Raw genomic sequence first — 18982 nt, forward strand, 5'->3', positions numbered from 1 at the left:
TGAGATGTTCTCAGTAGCTGCACCGTTGCATGAAACTATGGGGCGCCGTGGATTCCCAGGTTTAAGGATTTTAGGGAGCATGTAAAACCTGCCGGCTACGCGGTTTTTGCGGAGTAGATAGTCGTACAGGGTGATATTTATCAATTTTCTTGCCTTTAGAGCTTTTAGACTGCTGTACATCTGCTGTAATTTAACATCTGCTGTAATTTCCTCCGTAGGGTCAGCCTCGAGGAGTTTGTAAAATGATGTGCACGATAGTTGTCGAAGAGTTTCGTTAACGTAACTGTTTTTGTCTATTACCGCGATTGCACCGCCTTTATCAGCTTTTTTGATTGCTAAGTCGCTACGATTCTGAAGATCAGAAAAGGTGCGCTGTTCAACTGACGTTAAAATTGGTTTCGATTTCCGGTTGGATGATTCATTGTAGGCGTTAATGATATCCTTTTGAACCGCACGTATGTATATGTTTAGAGCCTTTTCACGGTTATCTCTGGCATAAACTTGGATGGCACTTTGAAAGGGTGGGGATCCGACTTAGGCTTATCATGAAACTATTCCTTTAGATGTAGACGACGGGCGAAATTATCGAGATCCAGATAAAGTTGGTATTTATTTATTTTACTGTTATTGGGGCAGAATGAGAGGCCATGGCAAAGTAGTGAGACCTCCGAATCGGTAAGTGTGTGAGACGATAGATTAACGACATTATGGGACTTTTGGGATAACGCACTTGCAGGTGAGGTTGCAGTAGTGGAATCTGCCTTTCTGGCAAGAACTTGCTGATCTAGCGATGGAGTATAAGTGGTACGTGTGCTATCAATATGGTCACACTCCTCAACTGGTGCACTTGGTCCAAGGGAAACTGGTAACGTTATCCCTGACTAATTTTCTTCGTTTAGCGTTGCGCATTGCCTCTTCCCTGTCTTTTGCGTACTGTTCTAATTCTGCCTGATGCTTTTCGCTTAAGACGGATTTACAATCGATAATTTTGGCCTGCTGGGATGATTTGTCTATAGCATCCTCACAGTGTGATATTAGAACGTCGATTAACGCGGTAGAAGCATCTTTAGGGTCTCGTCCCACTTGTACTGATGTGCAGATTTTAGGGGAAATGTGGGTTCAAGTTAATGGTGAGACCATTGGGAATTTTGTCCTGATCTTTATAGAGTTATAAAGTGGTGCGATGGGAATCATAGCGTACTGGTTTATCGGTTAGCTTACGAAGTTTAAAGAGTGCCTGCGTACTTGGGGGAGGTTCACATTTAGAATGGGAAGAGGAACGCTCACCGGCGGTTAGTCAGTCCAGCGTCGATGGTCTTGTATTCTGCCGTCGTCGTTTAAGGGCAGCTGCCTCTTGGGGGGGTAGGCCACACTGGATCCGGGACAGCTGTCGCGGTGGGTCGGCGTGACGGTAAGAGCCGTCGAAGTCGTGGAATCAGGTCGTGCAGGTGTCGGCTGATCATCCGAACTCCCTTAAAGTTCGGAAGGAGGCCGTCAGCTACAAGGACCTTGGTAAGTCGTCGTCGGTGGAATCCCTTGTGCAGGTAGCAGAGGTCAGTTGAGTTCCGGAGAGGTCACCTGTTCCGTAAACCTACGGACTCTCAACAGTACATAGAATTTAACAGTTGTCACCCGCGTCATACTAAACTTGCTACCCCTTACAGCCATGCACTTCGGTGCAGGTGTATCTGCTCCAGTGATGACGACCAGAGCAGAAATCTAGTTACACTTCAACAAACATCCACCAATCGCCAATTTCCACCTAATTTGGTTGACGACGCACTAGAGCCCTCAAAACAGATCGCAAAGCACTGTTCCAAAACCACAAACGCATGTTGGATAATAGTTCCTTAAACCTCACCTTAACATTTAGCAGCATTATTGCAAGCGTGAACAGTATACTAAACCACAGCATCCTTCTCCAATGAGAACGCATGGGACAAATTTTCCCTCAGCCACCGCGGGTAACGTACAGGCGCGCGCGCAACCTGCACGATAATCTAGTTAGCTCTAAGGTTAGCCAGCCAGCACCTCCAGGAACTGGCTGCCGGCCGTGCGATGGTCGCCGGTGTCAAATACGCAAATTAATGCAAAGCATCCAATTACTGTGGGAATCCTACTGCCCTCCAAGGGCAGGCGAGACCCACTCACCAGGACCACGTCCGGTTTCCCGGCCAAAGAGGTGTCATACAAGAAATACAGTGCAAACAGCAGTTTATTACATACCAAACAGAATGTCCCGTTCCGCACCGCCTAGCCTGCAAACAGGAAAAAGCCCCCATCTCACACGCAGCTTTCCCTTTTTAAGCAAATCGAGGGCGCTGGCTTCGCACACACAAAACAAGTCCAAGCAACAAGGCACGCCCCCGTAAGGCGTCCGTGGCGAACCTACCGAGATAACGATAAACCATCACAAGATTTCCCCACATTCCCCCACCCTCAAAAGATGGACTAGGGTGTCCAAAATTGAACTGTCACACAGCCCTTCAGGCGTTTACAAAAACAACGAAACAATCAAACAACGTCAGGGCTGCTTTTCACACGCAGAGGTCATCCGGGATATCAATCAGCACATCGTCCATGCGCTCGGGGGGCACATCAAGTTGTTGGGCTTCCGGTTGTCGTAGAAGATCTGGACGGCGTCTGGCGATAACGGCGAGGGCGGCTTGCACGTCCTCAGGAGCAACTCGATGAGCACGAGCAGCTTCAACTCGGCTACGATGAAAGCGCCTCTACGATGGGTTGTTCGATAAATCTCGGGTACTTGGCAGACGGGGCAGAGGATACGGCGCTCCTCCTCCGTATACGGGATGGGGGATCCGCCGGGTGACGCTGTTTGATGGTTAAGCCCCGGAAAGGTGAAGGGACCTGTGTCAAATCCATGCCTCGAAGAGGCCGCGGCTGAGCAGCCCATCTCGAACGAGAGGCCCATGAAGCTGGTGCACCGTCTGCCACAACGGTCCATGTGGCCACAGACCGGAAGCGGGAGGACCTCTGATTGCTAATTGAATCCGTAGGTTTCACTGCTTTGAACGGCTTTGAACGAACGGCTTTGAACGAAACTTCTCTGGCCTGCAAGGTGCCGGGGACGCTGCGACATTGTACAGACTGAAAACATAAAAAGTGTCAGAAAACGCAAAGAGGAACCTCCTGGCGGAAGGATCTGATAAATCCCCAAAGAAACTGCAAACCGTGCAAACGGTAAACAAGTCATATAAACAAGCGATTACTACGAGAGCGCCAAGTATTTGCGACCGAGTAATAACGTTACGCGCACTACGCAAAAGGGAATGGGCTGCAGTGAGGAACACGTGGAAGGAACATCCACTCCCCAAGCCTGTTGGGAACCAGACAGACACGTATGTTGCTTAACAAAGCCAAATTAAGCTTTGCTGGAACACGGGAACTGTGCTTGGTGAAAAGGGTATTCTGCCGTGAAATCAAAGCACGTCGTTACCGCGGTAGACCGTAGATGCGCTCGATAAGACAAGCGAGAGCTTCTGTCTACAGTACGCTCCCCGATAAGAGAGGAAAACTCTCGTTTTGATCAAGGACGAGTGTTATAAGCCTGTAGAGTAAACGGCGATAAGCGGCCTCGTCACTTGAAGCTCGCTCCGAAGAAAACCACCTACGCCCAACTGTTAAAGCTGGCTGATTGGTCAGGGGTGCCTATCAGAGTACACGCCTGCGTTAGAAACTTTCGAGTCAATACGAAAGAATAAAATAGCTGCGCCGTGCCAAAGGCACATAGATCGTCACTTGGTTATTTGCAAGTGCACATGCAGCAGAGTCTATTTGCGTCCGGCGGTCGCAACTCCCGCTATATGATGACGGCACCGGTGTGCCCTCAAGAAACAGAGCAAAGACTACCAGCCATCACAGGAAGAGAAGGCCTCGAGCGACGTAAGCGAGAAGCCAACACGTGGACGTGCGTTCAGAATTTGCATCCTTACAGCTTATTCTGCTTTACGGTTGTGCGCCAGAACGGATCCCGTACTACCGTACCGCCAGTACTGGGAAGAAGTCGAGGTGTCGAAAAGGCACCGTCAGGGCGTCCTGCCATGTCTGCAATGGCAGCACCCGGCTTTTCCTAGGACAGGGTCTGAGAAGCCCTCAATGATAGTCGCACTGCCAACCCCTACGGTGGTGTATGTGGCGTCCTCAACTAGGCGAGCGGGAAACTAGGGAAGTACAGAAGCCAAAAAAATACCCCAAAACACTACAACAGACACTACTACCAAAATCAGAACGTCGCTTAAAATGCCGGCAGCACGCGCCTAACCTAAACCCCTCACAACTCTTTAGCCAACCGCCGGTCGGCCCCACGTTGGGCGCCTGTTTGTGGGAACCCTACTGCACTCCAAGGTTAGGCGAGACCCACTCACCAGGACAACCGCCAGTTTTCCGGCCATACAAGAAATACAATGGAAACAGCAGTTTATTAAATACCAAACAGAATGTCCCGTTCCGCATCGCCTAGCCTGGAAACAGGAAAAAGCCCCCATCTCACACGCAGCATCCCTTTTTAAGCAATTCGAGGGCGCTGCTTCGCGCACACAAAACAAGTCCAAAAAACAAGACACGCCACTTACAAATTCCAATCAACCATTAACGAAGATCTCGGAGCACTGTCAACGGTAAGAAACCTTGCCGCCTAGTTGAGTTTCTTTTTTTTCGTTCCTTTCCTTTCTTTTCTTTTCATTTCTTTTTTTCAGCAAAGTCCCAAGCAGCATTCACCCAGGAATCTGCCCAGTGATTTTCCCTCAAAACGGATAGGGACCAAAGGAGAATGACATCACCAACCGCCTGTGGCGTGCTTTGTACCGATGATGACGTCACATGCCAAACCTATTTAAACAATCTGTAACCGCCTGTGGATCTTTTGTCCTGACGAAGACAGTGCCACTGTCGAAACGTCGACCCCTTTTTTTGTCATTTTAATTTCTGCCCATTAAATGAACTAGTGTTTCTGACTTCCCTAAAATCTGTTGTCCGCGTCTTTTTCCTTCCGGCTATTCCGGCTGCGGCAGTTTTTTCCTAGTATATTTCACTGGCTTTGCACTGGGCCGTCACCGTAGAACATTGACGTGTCGCCGAGACGCACTGTAAGCGCGGACCCAAGATCGTGTCACTCCCCTGCGCCAGGCTGACAAGCTCCAAGAAGAGCTGTCCTTGGCTGGGAGTGCACGATCAAATTGTAAACATATGCTCAACGTGCAGCTACAGAACTTCGGGTCTTTTAACTTTGTATATGTACTTGCTGGCTTGCACTGCGGCCTCCACAGGTGGCGCCGTCACCGTGGAACATTGGCGTCTCTCCGAGACGCACTCTAAGCGCCAACCCAAGATCGTGTCACTTCCCTGCGACAAGGTGACGAGCTGCAAGAAAGAGCGAAACAGCTGTCCTTGGCTGGGAGTGCCTAATCAATTTGTATATATATACAGTCAACCCTCAATTTATGAACACCCTTCGTTTCTCCAAAAATTGTTCATAAATCGAGGGATTCATAAATCGGTAAGCCATTAACACATCTGTGACTAGGGGTGCGGATGGGCCTCGTATGCCGGAATTTTCAATAGCTTGAAGTGCAGATTTGGAGTCTGTGAAGACTGCCCATTGCCGCGGTGTAAAGTCAGCGATGTATTGTAGAAGGAAAAGGATGGCAGAGAGTTCCGCAGCTGTGGAGGAGGTTGGATGTGAAAGGCGTGTCGTCCTTGCACTACGCCTTCGGATGGTATGACGAATGCTGAGGCGGACTTGTTGTTTCGGGATGCGCCATCTGTATATCCTGCCGTAAACGTAGAAAACTTCTCGTCTACCAGAGCATGAAAATGGGCTCGGAGGACTTGAGGGGGGACCTGATCTCTTCTTTCCAGAAGGTTTGGAAGACATACGAAAGTCGGCGGTACCGACAGAGACTAGGGGGCTTCCGGCGGTATAATATACTTAGCGATGAAGCCAGGGAGAGTCTGGCGTGTCCTCTGCGCTACTCGATAGAAGTCGCTTTTAGGGGGGTATCGAATTTTCCTGAGGAGTGGGTAATGGGGAATGTGAGCACGCAAACGTAGGAAATGCTGAGCTGTTTCACGTTTACGTACAACCTCAACCGGGAGTTCACCAGCTTCAGCGATTCTTGGAACTCCGAGGCAGCGACGAAGGCTTCGAGCAAACAGGGACCGAAGGGTATTTAATGATGTTGATATCCTGTGCAGAATAGGAAGGCTATAAAGCACAACCGGCCTCACCAACGCCGCGTGGACTGCGATCAGGGAGCGCTGATCACAGCCCCATCCTGGGCCAGAAAGATGTTGAATTGCGGGGAGCCATCGCTGCACTTTAGTTTCAAGGTGTTTGATGCGGCGAGCCCAGCGCAAGTCCGTGTCGATTACCACGCCAAGGAAGCGGTGGAAGCGTACCGGCTCAAGCTTCTTGGCACCAACCCAAAGAGGGAAATTGGTCATAGCTTTGCGCGTGAAAGGGAGCTCGAGGCAGTTTTCGGATGAAAGGTCCATCCCAAGGTGCGTGAGGTACGTATGTACATTATTTAAAGCGAGTTCAAGCGGCGCTGTATGGCTGGCCGTGATTTTCCTACTGTCCAAAGGGCGACGTCATCTACATACACGGAAAACGACACTTTGCGAGGAATTACTGATTGCAGGTCGGCCATCACCACATTAAAGAGTGTCGGACTGAGAATACTCTCTTGGGGGACTCCTTGAGGAACAGGATGCTGAGGGCTTTGGCCTTGGGACGTACGGACAGCGACAGTTCGGTCCGTAAGGAAGTCTTGGAGCCAGATAAAGAGCCGGCCGGATACACCAAACGAACGCAAGGCGTGCATCACACAGATGTGCGAGACGGTATCAGATGCACGGTTGATGTCGAGGAAAATCGATAGGACGATCCGGCAGTGGGCACGAGCATGTTGGACTGTAGAAACTAGGTCGAGAACTGGATCCATGGAGCTTCGGTGGCGACGAAATGCAGATCCAGCCATTTCTTGAGGCAACGCGCCTTGTTCTTCGAGCCACCATGCGAAACCATTCTATCTACACTCTAAATCTTTTCACACCTTTGAAGGTGTAACAACGGCGCACGCCTTTTTAGGTGTAATTTTGGTAACATCATAATGGAGCACGGTTTCGCACAAATTTACTTTACTCGAGTGTTGTCTGTCCTCCAAAAATTCAGTCTTGCAACATCTCAACATTGTTCAACAGTATTGTAGACACTTGCGCGTGCTCGATTATCGATAGCGATGCATATATGCATTAGCTCGTACCTATGATATCCAAGGCATAATGAAAGCAAGATTTGCACTAACACTTGATCTTTAGTAATGCTTTCCAAATTTTGTAAAATATCATCCTGGAGATGCAATGTTACGCAACCAGGTTGAATGTTCATAGCGCACACCTTTAAAGGTGTGAAAAAGTTTACAGTGTATCAGTTTGCCCATACAACGTGTTAGGCTCACAGGGCGAAAGGAGGATAAGGCATTTGGGAACTTGCCTGATTTCGGGATGGGAACAAACACGGTCCCTTGATAGCTTTCTGGTCACGCAGCTCCTCCGTAACTCTATTGGGGAGCTTCGCCCAGGGACCGAAGCGCCCGCGTGGTGGCGTTGCCATCGGAACCCGGGAGAGAAACGCCTGCGTCTCCCATTGCAGTACATGTGTTTCGGCTGTTGTCACGCGATAACTGTGTGCTAGCAGGATGCCAGAAACATGCTGTGTTACCAAATGCCGTTCTGGGTATCCTGGAGGTGAGAAGGTGTCCATGTTCGCGTTTCCTGCAGATCCCGACAAGCGTGAGAAGTGGAAACGTGCCATTCCTCGCAATGAAGGTGGGCGGTTCACGTTCGACTCGCCTCACACACATGTCTGCGAGAAGCATTTCGACAAGTCCGACGTCGTGTGGCATGGCCAGTTCATCATCAACGGCGAGGTTGTGCTGCACAAGCGTGGCAAACGAAAGCTTCGTGGAGATGCGGTACCGCGCATATTCGATGGCTGTTCGTCGTACTTGAGCACGCCGAAACCGCGAAGCCGCTCCGTCAGACAACGAGCCCAAGGAAACGGCCCGGTGAAAACAAAGCGTGCGCCGTCGACTCCAACGACGAACACAGCGTCCACGCCACCGTCTGCTGCACCTGGGAGTTCCCTGCTAGGCACTGACGAGACAGAGGCAGTTGCAGACACAGGTACGCGATGTGGCCAAGAGCTTGTTCGTTTCCTTTTCCTTGCGAGCCGGTAACAAGAACCATGCTTTGCCCCGTGCTCACTGCTATCTGGTGTCTTTTTGCAGGAGATGATTCCGACGACATCCGAGCCGGTACGAAGCATCCATCTAACATGACTGGTAAGAACATGCTTTTGGTAAGAACACGCAGTTAGTTTTAAAACAGACACTTTGGTATTTCAGACCAGTCATGCCAGACAGATACGGAAATCTGCTCCAAATCTGAATTTGAGCATTTAAAGACAAAGCTGTGGACCACACTAAAGAAGGTGCGGGCGCTTCAGAAGAAGCTAGCGGAACAGAAGAAGACCTGCGCAACCAAACACTCATCTCACGACAAGGTTGCTGCAGTAGCGAAGCTTTCTACCAGGCAGAAGCTCATACTGGACCAAAGCCTCAAGAAAGCCTGTGCAAAGACCCCATCTGCAATCAGGTACAAGTTTTTCATTTATGTTCATTGAAATAGAAGCCACAAACCATGCAATAACATCATGCATGTAAGCACACTGCTGAATGGGTCTACGACAACCTCCTCCTGGAGATAAAGTCAACAGCCGTGTACGTCTTCCTCCGAGAGAACGACTACTTGCCGCTCCCTTCTCCACGGCTTAGTTACGGCTACATGCGCAACCTAAAAGCAGATTTTGGGTTTTACCCAAGCATATTTGACCTGCTGCGAGAAAAGATGAAAGGAATTCAGGAGAGGGAACGAAGAGGCAAGTTATCTTATGACTTTTGTCGTCATGTTGTTAGCTCGTAACACTTGCACGTTCGTAACACTGCTACAATGATACAACTTCAGGAGTCTTAATGTTCGACGAGATGAGTGTACGCAAGGGGCTCCATCTTCGAGAGACGGACATGGCCATTCTTGGCAAAGTGGATCTTGGCAGCGAGACAAGGCCAGAGGAACGCGTAAAAGATGGTGACCATGTCCTAGTGTTCCTGTTTCGACCTTTCCTTGGAGGGTGGTCACAAACCGTCGGGTCTTTTTGTGCCTCTGGGGCGACACCTGGCACTCTTCTTGCAAGGCTGGTCCTTCAGTGCATCGCCCACCTCAGTAATGCTGGAGTGCAAGTAGACGCAATCACATGCGACAACTCGACATCAAACCGTTCTGCACTGAACGCTTTAGGTATGTTGATACACATACAATGATCTGCAACATGTTTCTCATGGCTGTCATCAATGTCTACTTGCAGGGATCAGTGGCGGAAGTTTTCCCAGTGGGCGAGGCACAAAGGCTCTCAACACAGTGTTCCAGCACCCCTGCTATGAAGATGAAATGGTGTTCTGCATCTATGACCCACCACACGTGCTCAAGTGCATTAGGAACAACCTCGTCAAAGTGGGAAGGTTCATGGTGAGAGCAGCCAGTAATAAATGGCCAAGTGCTGACTGTATCCTGACAAAATTGTTTTGAAGCTTCCAAATGGGGAGGTGTGGCATAAACACTACTCAGCACTTCTCGACTACAATCTGCAGCAACGCGGGCTACGTGCGGTACCAAAATTGACAAGGGCTCACATATTCCCGAACCCATTTCAGAAAATGAGTGTTAAGCTAGCAGTCCAGGTCTGTAGATGAGCATTGGAAGTGTTTTCAGTATTTCATTCATTTTTTTCATTTTCCCTTCAGCTGTTCAGTGACACAGTAGCATCATCAATGGAGCTGTACAGCAGTATGCCTCCACGCTCCAGGGATATATACCCCAAGGGAGCTATACACCAAGCTCCACGATGCCCAGGAAAGAGTGGCATTTCGAAGCGTTTGAATATGCTCTTCGACTGCCTTAACCTGAAAAGACCAGCTGACCTTGTCAAGGCAGGTCCTGGACAACTTAGTGTAAGTTACAGTGGAATTCATGGATTTTGTCTGCATATGATATTGTGTGTAATGAATTGCCTGTATGCAGGCCATCAAAGACAGCCTGGAATGGCTGGACAAGTGGTGTATCTATGTGTCATCACTGACACCACAACAGCAGCTCTTCTTCCTCAGTGATGCGACCTGCAGGGCACTCAGGATTATGCTACAGAGCACGATCAGCCTAGCTGAGAGCCTTCTGTCGTCCGGGTTCCGTTACTTGTTGACGGGAAAATTTGGGCAGGATCCGTTGGAGGTATTGTCAGCTTCATCTAAGTGGAGCAGTTCCTTTGTGTCTCCGACCAAATGCATTACTCTCTCTGTTTAGAAGTTTTTTCGGAATCACCAGGCACATTGCGGGTGATGGCGGGCAGCCGACAGTGCAGCAGTTTCTACACATACAGGGCGTCCACGCTAAGTGTGAACAGACTTTTTAAAAATATATCAATCACTTTTTCCGAGATGAATTGCAATATAGCATATGCTGAAGGGCACTCTCTAGGGGGCATTAACAGACTCCTAAGGCAATGTCTTAATTAAATTTCAATAATTAACTTTTTATTTATAAAAGATACGAAGTTGCTCCAATGAGAACATCTGATCTCTTCGGTCACCAGATTCCAAAACCGTTTTCAGAACAAAAATCCGTTCGGTAGATCGTCCGCAAAAATTCGTGAAGGAACGCCATTTTTTCTTTATTTGGTTTATTGCGCATCTTCAAAGAAGCGGACTTCCTTTACCCCCAGTGTGAGAGAGTGAAAGAGCACAGTGCCGCCTCACAGTGCCGCCTCTGTTCACACTTAGCGTGGACACCTTGTATATCGGATGCTCTGTGTGAACAATCTGGTGAAGCCCCCAGCACGGTCCAATGTTTCTGGGCAAGGGCCGCAGCTACTCCTCAAGTTGCAAAGCCTGTTCCAAAGCAAGGCAGCTGTGAATAGTGGGGTAGGGGGAATGCTGGAATGCTTAGTGCATTGGTGGCAAGCACAAACACATGGTGTTGCATTTTCAGATTCCACAGCTCAAAAAGGAGCTCGACAAGATACCCCAGCGGCCTGTACTGTCTGAGGTTCACAGCAATGCCCAAGATGAAACTCCCACTGCTGCTGATGAGTGCATACGCAGGTACCTTGGCGGATATATTGCACGGAAGTTCTCGGCTGAACCCTGCATCAACTGTGTGGCCTCTCTACAAGGACCGGAGGAAGCAGCTAGACTCATTAGGATCCGACCACATGGCGGCCTTGCAACACCATCAGCACGGCTAGGGAACCTCCTGAAAACAGTTGAGGTTCACGTGCAGAATGCGACAGCCAACCGCGCCTGCACCAGTTTTGTCTTCCACGACATCATTGAGAACTGCTTCCAAGACGGGAAGCTGTCTGAAACAGCAGTGGGGTGCGAGGACCACTTCGTACAGAAGACTGCGGAGGTGCTGCATTTTTTTGTCAAATGTCGTCTGCACTTCTTCACAAGAGGAGCAAACAAGAAGTTCCGGGAATCGAAACCGCGCACGTCTCCTGCATCTGGAGGAGGGAAGGCACTTTAATTCTGCATCCAACGACATGCAAGGTGAGTGTTTCTGTATAGCTGCTGATGATGTGTTCAACCAGATGTGTGCGACAACTGATTGTGACCTCCCTTAATTTTGCAAAGTTGTGCATCAGAAGGAAGACCTCTTGAGCAGACCTGAGAAGTCGAGAAAGGCTCAGCACAACGTGAAGAAGCTCCCCACCGACAAGACCACCCAGTACAAGAACACAAAACGGCCCTTTTCAGGGCCACCCAAATGCTTCAGCATGAGGCTTACTCCTGCGTAATCAATGAGAAGGCCACATTGTGGAGACCACACTGGCACCACTACAAATGAAATGAATAAAATAAAAAACAGGGAAGATAATTATAGCTCGGGTTGCGGCATAAGGGGACATTGACTACTCAGTACTCTTGCTGATAGAACCTCGAAGAGATTTGCTCAAGCATTTGGGCTTTTGAGCTCGATTTGCCCCGTGATATGCCAACAAGTGCAGTACATTTAGTGACTGTACATTGTCCCTTCGCTTTGTGCATTTTCGTGATCTCTCACCATGACCAGAAGTGCCTGATTAGTCCAGAAGTGGAATCCCTATCGGGTTGGTATTTTTTATACCCGTATTGCAACAAACAAAAAGGCATATGCAATATATCATGTGATCGCGAGCGGCCGACCGCGTCAATTACTACGCTGTCGTGCGCGCAGAAACTGTCCGCGCTTTATCGTGGAACATCTCTGTGCGCGTAACAAAGTACGGGACATCTTACCGCCGGGCACGATACACATAAACCGTGCCAGAATTTACGGTTGAGGGTTACGGAGATCAGACTCACGACAATACATCGATGTCACGCGCAGCGATCTGCAGCAGCTTTCCGCATAGAATAAAGTCGAACAGAAAACGATAATTCACATCACAGCTGCTGCAACTTAGCAGGAATTGATCGCAACAGATAATTTCGGTGTAGGAAATTAGGAAAAACGCAAAAGCAACAACGCATCTACCACTTCCACAGCTAGCTCACGCGGGGACTTCTCCCGGGTTCCGATCGCGGCGCCTTTTGTCCCTGGGCCAACTTTTCGCCGGAGCTGCATGACCAGGAAGCTATCAAGGGACCGTGGAACAACAAATGCCTCCTTCAAGGTAGTTGGTAAAGATACTTGTTGCCCAGACGTATTATACACATCAAGGAGAGCTTGGAGTGACCGTCCGTCAAGGTTTCGCAGTGCGGCATAGGTGATTTTATCGGACCCCGGGAACGAGCCAGCATTCTCGCCGAGACGCACTGTCACAGGCGACCCAAGATCATGTCACTTCCCTACGCCGGGCTGACGAGTCCCAAATAGGACGAACCAGCTGTACTCGGCAGGGCGTGCACGATCGAATTGTAAACATATGCTCAACGTGCAGTCATAGAGCATTAGCTATTTTTCCTTTGTATATGTACTTGCTGGCTTGCACTGCTGCCTCCACAGGTGGCGCCGTCACCGTGGAACATTGACGTCCCGCCGAGACGCACTGTCAGTGCCAGCTAAAGATCGTGTCACTTCCCTACGCCGGGCTGACGAGTCCCAAGTAGGACGAAACAGCTGTACTCGGCAGGGAGTGCACGATCAAATTGTAAACATATATATATATATATATATATATATGTTTGTAACTCAAACGTCGCCATGCCAGTACTGGAGAGCTGTTTCGGCCTTGTTGGGCCGCCTCAACAGTACTCAGGCAGGCAACGTTTGAGTGGATGGCGTCAGAAGGTCACGTAACACGTGATTCCTCCCGTCAGGGTGAGATAACTCACTCACTGAAAGCCCAGTGCAAAGCCAGTGAAGTATAAAACGACAAAAATAGCCGGAGCTCTTTGGCTGCACGTATAGCATATGTTTGTAACTCAAACGTCGCCATGCCAGTACTGGACAGCTGTTTCGACCTTGTTGGGCCTCATCAACAGTACGCAGGCATTCAACGTTTGAGTGGACGGCGTCAAAGGTCACGTAACACGTGATTCCTCCCATCAGGGTGAGATAACTCACTCACTGAAAGCCCAGTGTAAAGCCAGTGAAGTATACAAGGAAAAAATAAGCCGGAGCTCTTTGGCTGCACGTATAGCATATGTTTGTAACTCAAACGTCGCCATGCCAGTACTGGACAGCTGTTTCGGCCTTGTTGAGCCTCATCAACAGTACGCAGGCAGGCAATGTTTGAGTGGATGGCGTCAGAAGGTCACGTAACACGTGATTCCTCTCGTCAGGGTGAGATAACTCACTCACTGTAAGCCCAGCGCAAAGCCAGTGAAGTATACAAGGAAAAAAATAGCCGGAGCTCTTTGGCTGCACGTGTAGCATATGTTTGTAACTCAAACGTCGCCATGCCAGTGCTGGACAGCTGTTTCGGCCTTGTTGGGCCTCATCAACAGTACGCAGGCGTACTGTTGATGACTGAAGCCCAACATGGTGACGTGCAGCGAAGGAGCATTTGCTCATTCTTATATTTGTATCTGTACTTACTGGCTTTGCACTGCAGCCTCCAGAGGTGTTGCTAACACCCGGGAACATTGATGTCTTGCAGAGACACAGTGTTTGTGCCGACCCAAGAGTGTGTCACATCCCTACGCTGAGCCGATGAGAGCCAAGAAGCGCGAAACGGCCGTCCACAGCTGGGATTGTGGCACGCTCGATCAGTAAACATATGCCTCATGTGCAGCCAAGGAGCATTTGCTCATTTTTATATTTGTATCTGTAGTTACTGGCTTTGCACTGCGGCCTCCAGAGGTGTTGCTAACACCCGGGAACATTGATGTCTTGCAGAGACACAGTGTTTGTGCCGACCCAAGAGCGTGTCACACAAGGTACATATAAATGGTAGCGAAGGCGAGAAAAAATACCAAATCTGTGTTAGCAACCCTGCGCCCTTCATGATACACATACGAGCGTGGTTGTTGAGGGGCAAACTACGAACGTAAACAAAAATAATTTGATCGGAGGCGCGAAGTGTATTAATCCAATATGCATATTTTTAATATAGCAATTCGCCCGGTCTGCCAGTAATACGTAAGATTATAGACAGAGCCGAGTACGCTTCCGGTTCCTGTCCCTCAGCATGTTGTTAGCTACGAGTTTGCCGTACGTTGACTGCGCACTTTGTGACTGTTGATAGCCGTTTTCTTCTCCATCGTCGTCTTTTCAATTTCAAACCACAAAGTCAAACTGGGGACACTTCTCGGAGAACTAAGGTAAGGTAGGCACACACGAACAATGGTAAAACACAACAGAACGCCGGTAAACCTGTTCCTGCAGGCTCTACCGGGAGACGCACCATGTCGAGGCGCGCACATAAGCGGTGCCTCCTGAAGGAGAAAGGAAACTGTGACGCCGATGACACTATGGGCGGTATAAGTTTCCACCGTTTTCCTCGGGACCCCTTGAGGTGAGTTCCTATATATTATAAGTGTCTACGGCCGAGAACGGAACTGAGTCACTTGGTTGAGGACGTGCAGTGTTTGCTGAAGTACAATGCGTACCTCCCCCCCCCCCCCCCCGAGTTTTATTGAGAGCGGTGAAGTGAACAACAACAACAACTTTATTTTCGGCCTTGGAGAGTGGGGAGTTTCATCGCAACAGGCGATACTCTACCCCAGTGCTTGGTGGAATGGGGGGAATAAAATAACGTGCCCCTTTACAATAACGATCGAAGTCCGATGGTGTCCAGAAATGTCAGAAGACCTTTGAGCGCAGAGCGTTGCTGGGCTGGATTGGGCCAGGGACCAAGCAATTTCGGTAGGTTTGAACATAGTGCAAGTTACATAAGATTAATAGCGTTTCAATGGTATCACCTGTTTTCCAGCTTTCAGACTGTATGGACACTCCCTGGATAGGTCATCCTTCCACAGTGAGGTGGTAAACATGTATATATTTAAGCATGTGGCTGCTGGGCTGCTTTCAACGAGGAGTTTTGCAACGGTTTGCATGTACGGGACACAAAGGGCTGTGCTGCATGTGCTTACATGTACCCAATGCTAGCATGTTGATGGCTTGCTTTGCTTGCTGATTTTTTCTTTTTTTTAGCTCTGAATGTAGGGCATACAGGGTCAGGCTGCTGTAGCTAGTGCATGTTTTCGTGGCACAGCTTTGCATAATTCTTCAACAATAAAACTGCTTCGCAGGTACAAGGCGTGGCTGGCGTTTTGCAACCTGGAGGCGGATACGAGTCTAATTCCCATTCGCTCTAAGGTCCTGTGCTCCCAGCACTTCGCACCAGTTGCTTATTTGCGCACAGGAAGGCTTCGGTGGGATAAAGTTCCTACATTGAAGCGCACACTGCATGGCGTTGGTAAGTATAATACAAGTCGGTATGCTCAAGTTATCACATGAAAATGTTGTAACTCTAGAGGCAATTATTGCGAGTGCTACTTTTGGTTTACAGGAGGAAGTAGTGCCTACGCCAATCAGAGCGGACTTGAAAGCAGTGGGCCTTCAACGGAGGAACGTGTGCAAGCTGTGGTAGCCTGCGATGACGACAGTACAGGAGCAATACACCTTCACCAGATGAGTCATCCTTGCCATGCTGAAGGTATACTTGAGTAACGTTGTTGTTGGGTTGGCTAACTGTACATCATCTGCTTCATCAGAGTGTGGCACTGAAGAAAGTCAGCAACAGCGTGATCTGTCTCATCAGGACCATAGCTACGCACAACACGCATCAGCCTTGTCAACACAGAGCACTGTTGTCTCCCCACTAGCTGCAGTTGTCACTCCTCTGCCAGGAACGTCGTCTGGTGTACTGCGTGCAGTCTCGTCACCTCAGCACTTAGGAGGTATGTGACGAATACTCTACCGCCATGAAGTCCGCAGACTTGTGAATGCTTTTTGATCACCATTTGCAGGTGGAAGTGGCTGGCATCCCCCCAAAGATTGCCCATCGTCCAGTAGTCTGGCAGCTCCAGCACAGCCAACAAAAGGCAAGCTGGATAACCTCCGCAAGAAAGTGCACCAGTTGCAAGCCCGCAACAAGAAGCTTCAGAGAGACCTTGAAAGGCGTAGGCGAACGAGGACCATCCATGACCTGATGGAGCATGTGAGGTGTCACGTCTCTGGAACTGTCGCAGACGTCATTGAGGCACAGATAAAGATGGCAGGTGTGTGCAAATTTGGGCGCCGTTGGTCACCACCAAACAAGACATTCGCGCTGAACTTGTACTTTCACAGCCCCCGTGGCTACAGGTACTGCCGAAAGCTGTTCCACTTGCCGTCAGTGAGGTCACTACAGCTGTGGATGAAACGTATCCCACTACGACCTGGATTTTCAGATGAAGTCTTTGATGTTGTGAAGCGAAAGGTAACAAACTTCTCTGAAACGGACAAGCTCTGTGTGATAATCTTCGACGAGATGCACATCAAGAGTGAACTGCACTACAATGCAACAGAAGACTGTTTTGAAGGATTTCCGAGCTGTGGCAACTATGCTCACTCCGAGTTGGCAAACAAAGCACTTCCCTTCGTGGCTAGAGGCATTTGTACCCCATGGAAGCAGGCCTTAGGCTACTTCTTCACTCACAGAGCAGCATCTGCTTCAGACTTGGAAGAGAAACTGCTTGAATGCTACCACCGCCTCCTGAGTGCAGGACTGAGGCCAAAAGTTGTGACATGTGACCAAGGAAGCCAGAATATCTCTCTACTGGGGAAGCTGGTTACAACTGCGAAGCCGTATCTCACTATTGGTGATGAGAAGCTGTTGTTCATATTTGATCCACCCCACCTGCTGAAATGCCTTCGCAACATGCTGTTAAAGTATGACTTCCAGGTTGGCAACCACATCATAAGGGCGCAGCATATCCGGGATGCTTTTGCCATTGACAAACAGCTTGAAATACGGTCCATGCCACGGCTAACTGATGGGCACTTCAATTTAACGTTCAGCTCAAAAATGAAGGTCAAACTGGCTGCACATATCTTCAGCAACCATGTTGCAGCCTCAATGTTCACCTTATCCACTTTCCACCAGCTACCACCTGAGGCCATCCACACAGCCAGATTTGTTGAGCGCGTCGACCGTCTCTTCGACACTCTTAATAGTAGCCACCTGCATGGCAAGACAAAATATTCTTCGGCAATACAACAGGGGTCTGCTCACAAGGACTTCTTGCTGGAGTGCCTGTCCGAGTTTGAGAAGATTACAGTCCTTGGATGCAAGAGACCACCCCCGTGTATCCGTGGCTTCTGCTTGACCATGACTTCCGTGCTTCAGCTCAGCGAAGACCTGCGAAACTATGGCATACAGTACCTCCTCACTCGAAGGCTGAACCAGGATGCACTCGAAAACACCTTCTGCATAATTAGGACAAAGTGTGGAAGCAACCCTGACTCCAGCTGCATTCAGTTCCAGGCAGCAGTAAGGCATCTGCTACTCGGACAACTTTTTAAGACTACGCAGGGCTCAAACTGTGCTGAAGACGTGGACTCCCTCCTGGCGGCAATACCTATTGGTCCTAACTACATGAGCAGACTTGGATGTTCTGCTGTCACGCACATTACTGACGATGTCATCGTGGCACCCAGTGAGTCGCCATCACCGCTAGGGTCCAACAGCACAACATTCTTTGCAGGGTGGCTTGGTGCAAAATTTCTCTCTGCTCACACTTGCCCCTCTGAGCAGAAATGCAAACTGCTGGAAGACAATGCCACATTTCAGGACAGTACCCAGCTATTACTTTATTTGAGTGTAAAGAATGTGGACAATACTGACTTTGGAAAGCTGTCAGTTCCTCTTCCTGCCTTTGCGACGTTTGTGGGTGCGTGCGAGGAGGCCTTCAAAGCAAACGTCAAGACATTCTTCACCTCCCAAGGGGTCAGGTCCAAGCTGTGTGAAGTGTTGGACACACTTGTGCCAAAAACATTGAGTTTATGTTCTTCATCAGTGTATGATGATTTATTTCACTTTTTTCTCAGGGTGAGACTGTTCTGCTTTGCACGGCATAGGAATGAGGAAGTACGAAATAGTACGTTACGTCAAAAGGCACTGCAGCAGGCAGTGAGACTAAGTTCATAATCTGTGCACGTTGTTTTGATGTAACCAGAACTTATTTTCTTTCCATGCAAAAGCATATGCATGGTTCTGTTGTCTATCCAGTGCTTTCAGTTGTAACCTAGATTGCACATGACCTCTTGTGATTCTTTCATTCCTGTGTAGCGTACGATTGTCATAGTGCACTTTTACACATAGTTCCTTACTGTGTTGTTTGTATTTTGACAGCCATGCAGAGTTCAGTAGTGTGTGCCTATTTATATGTTTAGTGTATGTACACCTGTGTTCATAGATACCTAGCATACATTTTCTATT

At 49.1% G+C, this 18982-nt stretch overlaps 1 protein-coding gene across 1 annotated transcript; it reads left to right on the plus strand.

Annotated features, from left to right (window-relative positions):
• The first annotated feature begins 17250 nt into the window (after positions 1–17250).
• LOC135385340 (uncharacterized) lies at positions 17251–18691 on the plus strand. The gene has a single exon (XM_064614617.1). The coding sequence runs from the start codon at positions 17423–17425 to the stop codon at positions 18689–18691; it is 1269 nt and encodes a 422-aa protein (XP_064470687.1). The 5' UTR covers positions 17251–17422.
• The last annotated feature ends 291 nt before the right edge of the window (positions 18692–18982 follow it).

Source organism: Ornithodoros turicata, chromosome 1 (assembly GCF_037126465.1).
Source record: "Ornithodoros turicata isolate Travis chromosome 1, ASM3712646v1, whole genome shotgun sequence".
In the NCBI taxonomy this organism is placed as follows: Eukaryota; Metazoa; Arthropoda; class Arachnida; order Ixodida; family Argasidae; genus Ornithodoros; species Ornithodoros turicata.